Genomic DNA, 9,181 nt, shown 5'->3' on the forward strand with positions numbered 1-9,181 from the left:
GTAGGCTCAAATGTTGTTTTTCCAAATCATTTAAACCCGAGCGACCTCATGGTCTTCACGCCTCTGAGCGTTTTTCAAATACTTCTTCTGGTTATGAAAGTATTTTTTTGTGTTGGCAAAACACCACATCGATTCAAAAAACACCTTTTCCTTATAATTGCTCAAACTCAAAAGAAAGTAGCAACACAGCTTCAACGCTGATTGTTTTCTTCATTGCAACGTTCGATTTCGCAACTTGCTGTATTCTTCAGAACAGTCGGCAATAAAAAGAAACTGGATTTTCAAATGTTCAAAAGTTTTTAAGTCAAACTTTTTAAACCACAAAAAGTTTTGTTTTTAGTATTTTTTTCAACGTCACTTTTTTCAATCGCGAAAAGTTCTTGAAACATGTAAAAAGTACAACTTTTTATTTTTTTCATATTTTTTCTATTCATATTATCTGAATTTTATTTTTTTGGTAAATAGTTTTGCATAACACTTTACCACTCAAGCAGAGTTGAACGGAAAGGCTTTTAGTGATTTTCAATAACTACTTCACTTGATTTGACCTCTATCATATGTTCGTGCACGGAACATTTTTGTAAAAACACTTTTTTTATGGAAAACCTCTGATGGACTCTCATCCAAACCAGTAAACATGCGTGCTTCAACCAACTTAAACGGCATGGCTCAACGACTCTAGTTACACACTGGAGTTATGCAGCGAGAGCTCCCCGCGTTTGACGAAGCAAGCCGTATGACGTTGCTATCTGTGCTACAGTTAGATATTTTCATAAAGTCAGCGACAATAGATTTTCATAGTATATGGTCAGTTAAGCATTATTCTTTTAATGATTTTTGCAACTTTGTGGACTAAATCTGTGCCAACAAAACAACAACTTGAACGATGATCAGTTAACACTATACTATCCTTGATAGAGGCATCAAATGCAATCTAGGCGGTCAAAATGCACCGTAAAAATAAACTTGGCTGAACTAATTTTCTACTTTCATTATCTATTTGTTGTATGCAATTCATGATAAGCTTTACAATTGTCGCTAAAACAATCCTATACCTTTTGCAGCGACTAAAACGAATACAATTTCAAATCAATATAATAATCCTGCACTTGCAATGGGTGAGAGACCGCCGGCTGTTTCTAACAGTGCAGAGGTAACTCAACTCTAACAAAATATGACGGCGTATTCTAATCCAGCTTTTGCAAGACGGAAACGAGTCGTTGTGCCGATCAGGAAGCGAGGCTCGAGCATATCGCTCCAAACCTGTGCGCGTGTGCGCTAATTTCTGCGCGAGAGTTCGCTGTTTTTATTCTGGTTCCATCATTTTACTTGCTTGCTGCAATGACCTTGCTCAAAAGTTCACCTCATTTTGACGCATGTCAGTTTATAATTAAGAGCCAACTTTAAGAAAATGGTAAAACTTTGAAGAATAACTGCTGCGACAGCACATCAATTAGCTTGGGATCAATTCCCTGTTATTTTACAATAATTAACATCGAAATAGCTTGATTGAAAACGCTATTTGACACTGAGAATTATGCTAACTTTTTTAAACAAAGCTTTTAGAGTTTCCTGGCAAAGTGGAGTGGAGATAAAAAAGCTCATTCGAGATACTTCGCTACAAGCTTCAATCGGGACTTTTACAGGAAAATAGGAATCTCATCACGGTTCAATAGGTCAGGTTTCCGCCATGGGACGGTCCTTACAGCAGACAGGCGAAAACCCATTTCTTCGGCAAAGAGTCATATCTCGTCACATTCAGGTCTTCTGAGACCAGTCTACTGATGTATTAGGCACTAATTGTACGTCATTCATTGTTATAATCTATACCCGCCCGCGGAAGTACGGTGCGTGGATAAATGTTAGTTGTCATGATTCGAATGGGTTTCTCATCTGTGGAAATTAACGAGTCTGTAAAATTCTTTTCCGCAAAGCAGAAACCCTCTCATCCGCGAAATATATTATTTCTAATACCAAGGCAATTGCCAGCGGTAAATCAAAAGACAATTCATCATGCTGCCATGGTGCTATATGGATTTTCCGCTTCCTGTTCTAGGATCCTATTTCGTTAAACTCCATCTAGTTCGCGCAAGACTAAACCACCCTAATTAATGCTACAAAGTCGCTCAAATTTAAAAGCTTGCATCCCGACATATGTTGCAGTCGCGAGCAAGGCATAAAACAAACTTGCAAAGCAAGCTCTTTAAACGTTTGTTACCATAAAAATTGCGTAAAATTTAATCACGATGTTACTCGGTGGATACTCTTAAAGCCAACATAATTTATACTTAAAGACAAAGCAGTTACCATAATGTTATGATTTTATTCATTGTCGCTTCACAACAGCTAAAGTTTTTAGCGACATTGCTCATGTTAATTTTACATCAGGTTCACGATGCCATCACATTATTACCCAACTTAATCTCACTGTGTTATGCAAGGCAGCAAGGAAGAACATTATCGGTACCATTTTTAAAGTCTTTGGTATGACCCGACCTTGAATCGAGCTCAGATCTACCAGCTCTAGAGCCAAAGGCGAAACCACTCGGTCACTGAGCTGGTGACAACGCAGTTAACAAAGTAGCCTACCCAAAAAGAAAACAATTATTCTCAGAAGTGTGTGCAAGGGCATGACAGCGAATGCAAGTTTTACTCAAACAGACTTTTCATAAAAACAACGTTAAACATTGTCTAAATCAATAAATAACGCGAATGGTTCAACTGGAGTAGCGCTAAACGGACTTTGGCCAAACTATTGCAACACCACTATGATGATCTTTTCGTTCAAGCGAAAAAGGGTATATTAATGCAAAAGAAATGTCTCAAAAAGTTTCCAAAGTCGCTGTTGTTCAAACCATCGGAATTACACCTTGTTTCCGGTGACGTCATGCAGCTAATAATTCATTGGTGAACTGAAGAAGAAAATCAAGCAGAAAACACAAGAAACTGAAAAAAAGTTGTTTCTTTAACAAATGTTTGTGGAACGGTTTAAGCTTTAAACAACTGAAAAACAATGTAAACAACTGACAAAACAATGTAAAACAACTGATTTATGTTTATTGAAAAGTTGCTCATCTTTCTAATCGAACTTTATCGTTAGAAGCAAAGTTGTGAAAGCTTAAAAAAATAGAAACCAAGATATTACTTACGCCCAATTGCAACATGCAGCATATTTTTGTGAACACAATGAATCCAAAGAAATAAAATAGTGATAGCCGCGAAACACAGGGCTGTTGTTGCGGTATTCTGACATGTTTGCGTGCAAATGCAAAGATATTGAAATACGCTACGTAGGTTTGCTAAGAACCCCCAGCTCCAGCAAAAGCTTTTGAAACCCGAAAAGCGAAGTCAAATAGGGTGAAACTCTTGCGGTCCAAAGACACTGATTCAACCAATATGGTGTTAAGCAACAAAAACACGGATACGACTCAGAAACCAGTCTTTGTCATATCCGACGGTAAACAGTCGCTCTTCGCCCCAGGCGTTGAAAAGTTGAATTAAAAGTTACACAGGAAATGACGTGTGTGTAACACAAACGCAAGGTAAAGTTCAACAAATAATTTCGACCTTTGACTTCCAATCTCGGTTATTTAAAACATCAACACACATTTGTATAATATAAAAGTTGATGAAAACGTAAGGTATTTTGCAATTAGCAAAATCATCTGTTACGTTTTTGATGAGTAGAGCAAAGTCAGCTAAGACCTTGATTATATCATAAGCATGTTATTTGCAGCTGCTTAATCGAGCAATGCAGTAGAATTCGTCAAGATGGTGAATTGTTGGGTGGGATCGTACAGACCTGTTGACATGCAAAATATTGCCAGAATGTTCTGCGTTATCTAAGCGGAAACCCTGAGACAGGACTGAAAAGGAAATCCTGCCTTTTTTGTCTGAGCAAACACGAAATCCCTCATGTGAAGCCCACAAGAGATGATACTCTAACTAGAAGATCTCTTACGTCCCATGTTTGACAACCTGCTCAAACAACAAGTTGGGGAACCACGCCACCACGTGGATGTATTTTAATTACATACTTTTTAAGAAGTGAAATAAGGTCTTAAACATGCATATTTTGAAAACCGTCTTTCTACATGCTTTCGTATGTAATTGTTCAAAACTTGCAGCTATACTAAAGTTGTATGTCTGAATATCTAAATTTATTATCAAAGTCATGTATAGAGACCGAAAGCATAGTTTGCTATCTCAATATTATGATTGTGCAGTGCTACCATTTTGCACTACATCATGTAAAGAAGCAATAACATTGCTAGCGTTGAAACACTATTGAACCTTTTGCACAATCAATCTTGGTATCAGGCATACAATCCAACAACAGTGAACATCAAACATGTTTCACAAAGATTCAAATTTAATTTTCACAAACAGCAACCGCGTTGCTTTCAGATTGCTGCAGTGAGATCGGAAGTGATATATTTCCGGAATTCTCCTGTTTATAGCCTAACAGGCGTGGGAAAAATCGGAACAAAGCGCTCGAACGCGGAATAAAAAGAACTTCATCAGCTGAAACTATGGCTATTAATGATGAACAAACGTACCGTCAGCAAGGTTTAATCATATCCACTTAGTCCCATAAACAGACTCTTTAGTTGCCCATGGTTACTATTTACTAGTTGTGTTGCAAACTGCAAAGCAGACAGAAGCAAGACAGCAACAAAAAATCTGACAAAAGCAAGGGCAAATTACCAACATGTGATGACTGTGTATCGTTACTGACGTGGTCAAGCACAGCCAGCACATCAATCCTTTTGCATTGATTCAGCGTCCGCATACGTTGAATTAACGTAAAGAAGAACTGATTCGTTGTCTAGGAAATACATTGTTTTAAAAAGCTCACATACAGCCTACCACTGGAATTAATTACTAAAACGGTTTCCACCCAGATAGCAAAATCTGTTAATTTAACATTAAGTTCACGGGTTTTGCTGTCTGGAAACTTATGACCAACAACGTCTTTGCATGGAGTAAGATTAAAAACATTTCATAAACAAAACTAAAACTAAGCTATGGAAACAAACAAAACAATGGAAACAACAATTCGAAAGTGACCCATCATACACGAAAATGAAGACTCCACCATCATAGTCCTTTCCCCCTAGGAGCAAACACCCCCTAGGCAAAGTGGAAAACCTTGAATCGACTTTGAACCGGTGTTGAGCGTACTACATCTGCAATGGTAAAGTGGGGCTACAACACATGCCCAGTTAAATGTTTCTGTGGCACCAAGGCCCAAACAGCGGCCATCTTCTTGTGCACCCCCAGCTTACCACCCAGTGCAACGAGTGGGAGTGTGGGACCTTTCATAATACAACTCCGTCGGACAAGAATGTGTCGATCTGTTGTGTATCAACCAAATTTAGAAGACTCTTTAGAAGAAAATAAAAGAAATTAAAAGCAAAACTGATGTTTTATCGTCATTCAAAATCTGTAGAAATGCACAGTACCGCAAATAGAAACATGAATGAAGAACATGATTATTTCTCAACAGTGCAACTGTTCAGAATACAGCTCACATCAAAATTAAACTTTTGACACTTCCAGTCACGTGTTTCACTTGAATGTGGTGTTGAGCCATGACGTAAAAACACATGGGCAATTGGACTTTGTTAATATCTCAATTTCCTGCCATTACTGGTCAAAGTGGTCGTATTGCTTTTCATACTGCCCACTTCCGGGAAGTTAAGCTAAAAGTTGTTTTCCCACGCCTCTGATAAAAAAAAGCATCAGGCGCGGGAAATAAAAGTGTAAGGACATCATCCCTCCTTGCTGTTACTGGCTGATAATAACGTGAATCCACATGAATGAATCCTATGACGAAAGACCTTTCACGAAAGTAGCCTTGCTTATATTTGCTTCAGCAAGATAATCCCTGATTTAGTTCTGGGAGTAGGTTTAATGCACTCATCCCTGAATGAACTGAAGCTACATAATTTATGATTTAAGCACAATTTAGAAATTAAGATAAATATGAGAAGAATGGTCGTACATTTCGCCTGCATGTTTTGTCACGACAAAATCCAGTAATACTCAAATAAAAATTGGTACAAATAGTATTTATCGTTTAAATTGGAACGATATGTATGTTTTTAACAAGAAATACTGGAAATGCCAACTAAGTCATTATAGTATTTTCTGGGCTGTTTTCGTATAAAAATCACAGCAAGTACAGCAAATTCTGCAATTTACACGTAATCCTCGACCGAGCGAGTATTTTCGCCAGAAGTCGTGAAATATCAGCGTAAAAATAGCAAACGCTACGTCCACCTCACCTAACCGCAATACGTCGAGCTACGCAAGAAGAGCTCGCTTGAACGTCTTACGTGACGTAAAGTGCAAAAATATTTATTGATTATGCATGAATAACATGGTAGCTTTGATCGACATTTATTTTGAACAGAAAATTCAATAGTCACTGATCATTTTAATCTTTATTAGTTTTCGCAGAAGAGTTGCATTTGAAAGTGGTTGAATTTCACAAAGTGTTAAACTTTGTTAGCTTCGAGTCTCATCAAGGAACAGAGGTTTGTGATAGATAGTGTTCTTGGCGAAAATTCGGTTTTCAGTATATAGTTTTTTTTAACTGATCAACAAGTAGAAAAGCGACAGAATACCACCAATGAGGCGAACCACTCTTGAAAAGCAAAATTTCAGAATACCTCCATTTTTTATGCCTCAAAACCTCAAAACGACGTTTTGCTTCAAGCGAATAATGAACATGACCAATGGGACCAACAAAGCCATCTTTCCCGCTCCTGGAACAAGTATCTAGGCTCCCAGCAAATCCGCTATTTTCACGCTTGCAGACGTTGAATCAACGTAAAACGGACAGATTTGCTGGTTGGTAGTTATGCCACAGCTGATAATGTAATCAATAATGCTGATGCGACAGTTGGCTGCCTTGCAGCAGCACTAGAAGAGAGTCTTGCACAACAATTTAACAAGCAAGTTGTTTTATTTTTGTTTTTGGAAAATTAATCGTGAAGATAGTTTTATTTTTAACGACGCTGACGACTTAATTTTTGGAATTTTTTATCTCGAACTGATAATACAAACCGATTCAATAATGAAGCTTGGCTTTGTGCAATACCAATACAGTATTTTCAATTCTTTAAGTCAAAGATTTTCGTAACCGTAATGTATTGCGAATGAATGCTTGGATGAAACAATTGCTTGAAAGGCCACATAGCAACCCGGAAATATTTCCTTTACAAAGAAAAACACTCTTTTCCGAACGGTAAAACACATTATGTTAACTTCATATTGATTCAACGTCACCGAACCCCTTTTATTGCGAGTTTGTGACAGCAACTGTGAGAAGAGCTGAAAGAAAAGCAGATGCTTTCAATGGTACGAAACAACTAAAAGAAACCAAAAGGAGAGAATGACGCATCGTGAAAATTAAACATAGCGAGACGTCTGGACAAGAGGCGGAGTTACGACATAAATCCGGAACTACAGAAGAACAGGCGGAAGCCAACAAATACGTCACTTGGTAATCATGTTCTTTTTTCGTCGCGTGCTCTTTAGTTTCTTTCAATTAAAATCGACCTCAATTTACCCATCTGCCATCCTTGTAGTTGAAATGTAAAAACAACTACATTTGTAAATCACTACACAAAAAGAAGCTAATTGAAATGTTTTGCGCTGCTTTGACATGAAATAACATGGTTAAAACTATGCTTAAGCATCTCTAGAATCTCTAAACTGCGTGTGCCCCTAAAAAGCCAAATCAAAGCGTTGCGAAACAACTGTTGGTAAACCAATCGTTTAATATTCACCACCTGTTTTAAAGCTCTCACTCGTCACGTACAACTATTGTATCTGCACTTTCTTCGGCGACAACTGTCTTCATTTGCGTTTTTGGCTGATCAACATCCTAGCCGTAACAAACCTCGACCAATGCTTTTCTCATCTTACACAAAAACCAAACCAGCAGCATTTGGATAGTCCCAGAAGTGGTCACAGCTATTTATTTTAGCATGAACCCAATAAATCATCATGGAATCTTTTTTACAATTGCTAAGAAATAATGCCATATTGTTCCAAGACCATAAACTCTCGGTTTAAACACCACAGTGTTTAGTTTTTTTAAGCATAGTGCTAGGTTTTTTGTATGATAATGGTACGACAAAGCCAATTCTCTATTAAAATTAGAAGTTTAACACACTGTACGCAGTACTGTAATTATACCAAAACAACAATAGGCCTACGATACCTTGCATACATTTTACACCAGTAAAAAGCTTAACGAATTTCTAGCGCAGAACTACACAGAACCATAAACTCACCATTCATTTGCTTTGCAGATGAACAAGAACTGACACTACAACTAGATGAAGCGATAAGCTTGTTTGCAGCTTTGCCTTCCATTACTTCCGTGTGATGAGCGCTCGACCGATCGATATTTGTAGGGGAATCGTATTTCAATGTCATCATTTCTAAGCTGACTTCCGCCAGTATCTTTTCAACTTTTGAAAGTAATATAGCTCCTTTGAGGTTTCGTTTGGAAACAATAATCAAGAGCAGGAAGCTAATGTCATGCTATATATAGATCTACGCATCGATAAAGCTACAACAAGGTTAAAAGTACAGTAAATATACAGAAACACTTTCTTCCGGGAGTGCGTAGTCAACTGATAATGATGTTGCCAGTAGAGTTTTATTAATAGTCCAAGTTTGATGAGTTTTAAGTTTAGGAAGATGTTCAGTTTTGTGAAGATAAAGCACAGAGCGCACAGATCCACGAGACTCAAATTTTTGCTCTCATTTATAGTAGGCTACTTTGATTTTCTATTCCTATAATAAAAGTAGTTGACGACCCCTAAGAGTAAATTTACCCCTGCAGTCAGGATCCTTAAATTGAATGATTCTTGTTGAAAGGCAACAAATCAACTGTGCAGCTGCATGATTTTGTTAGTGACTTGAACTAACTATAGGCTACCACTAACCAGCGTAAAGTCACACAGAAAATATTCGTTTGATAGGCTTGCTGCTAAAAATTGTCTTTAACCAAGAATGATAAATGTTATTTTACATTGGCGGTGAAGCAAACACTCCACTGCTTGATAAGAAAGACTGACATGCTTGAATGGCCAAAGCAGGCTTCGTTAGCCTGACAACTGACAAATAAAAAGTTTATCTTGCTAATGTGCTAACTGCT

At 37.6% G+C, this 9,181-nt stretch overlaps 1 protein-coding gene across 1 annotated transcript in view; it reads right to left on the reverse strand.

Moving 5' to 3' along the window:
• The window catches only part of LOC145782162 (uncharacterized), a 28,827-nt gene extending 20,276 nt beyond the window's left edge, over positions 1 to 8,551 (reverse strand). Inside the window, exon 1 of the mRNA XM_082593925.1 lies at positions 8,310 to 8,551. Coding sequence (XP_082450051.1) covers positions 8,310 to 8,457 — 148 coding nt within the window. The 5' untranslated portion in view covers positions 8,458 to 8,551. The remainder of the gene's footprint in view (positions 1 to 8,309) is intronic.
• Between the last annotated feature and the right edge of the window lie 630 nt (positions 8,552 to 9,181).

Source organism: Aplidium turbinatum, chromosome 13, assembly GCF_918807975.1.
Source record: "Aplidium turbinatum chromosome 13, kaAplTurb1.1, whole genome shotgun sequence".
NCBI lineage: Eukaryota > Metazoa > Chordata > Ascidiacea > Aplousobranchia > Polyclinidae > Aplidium > Aplidium turbinatum.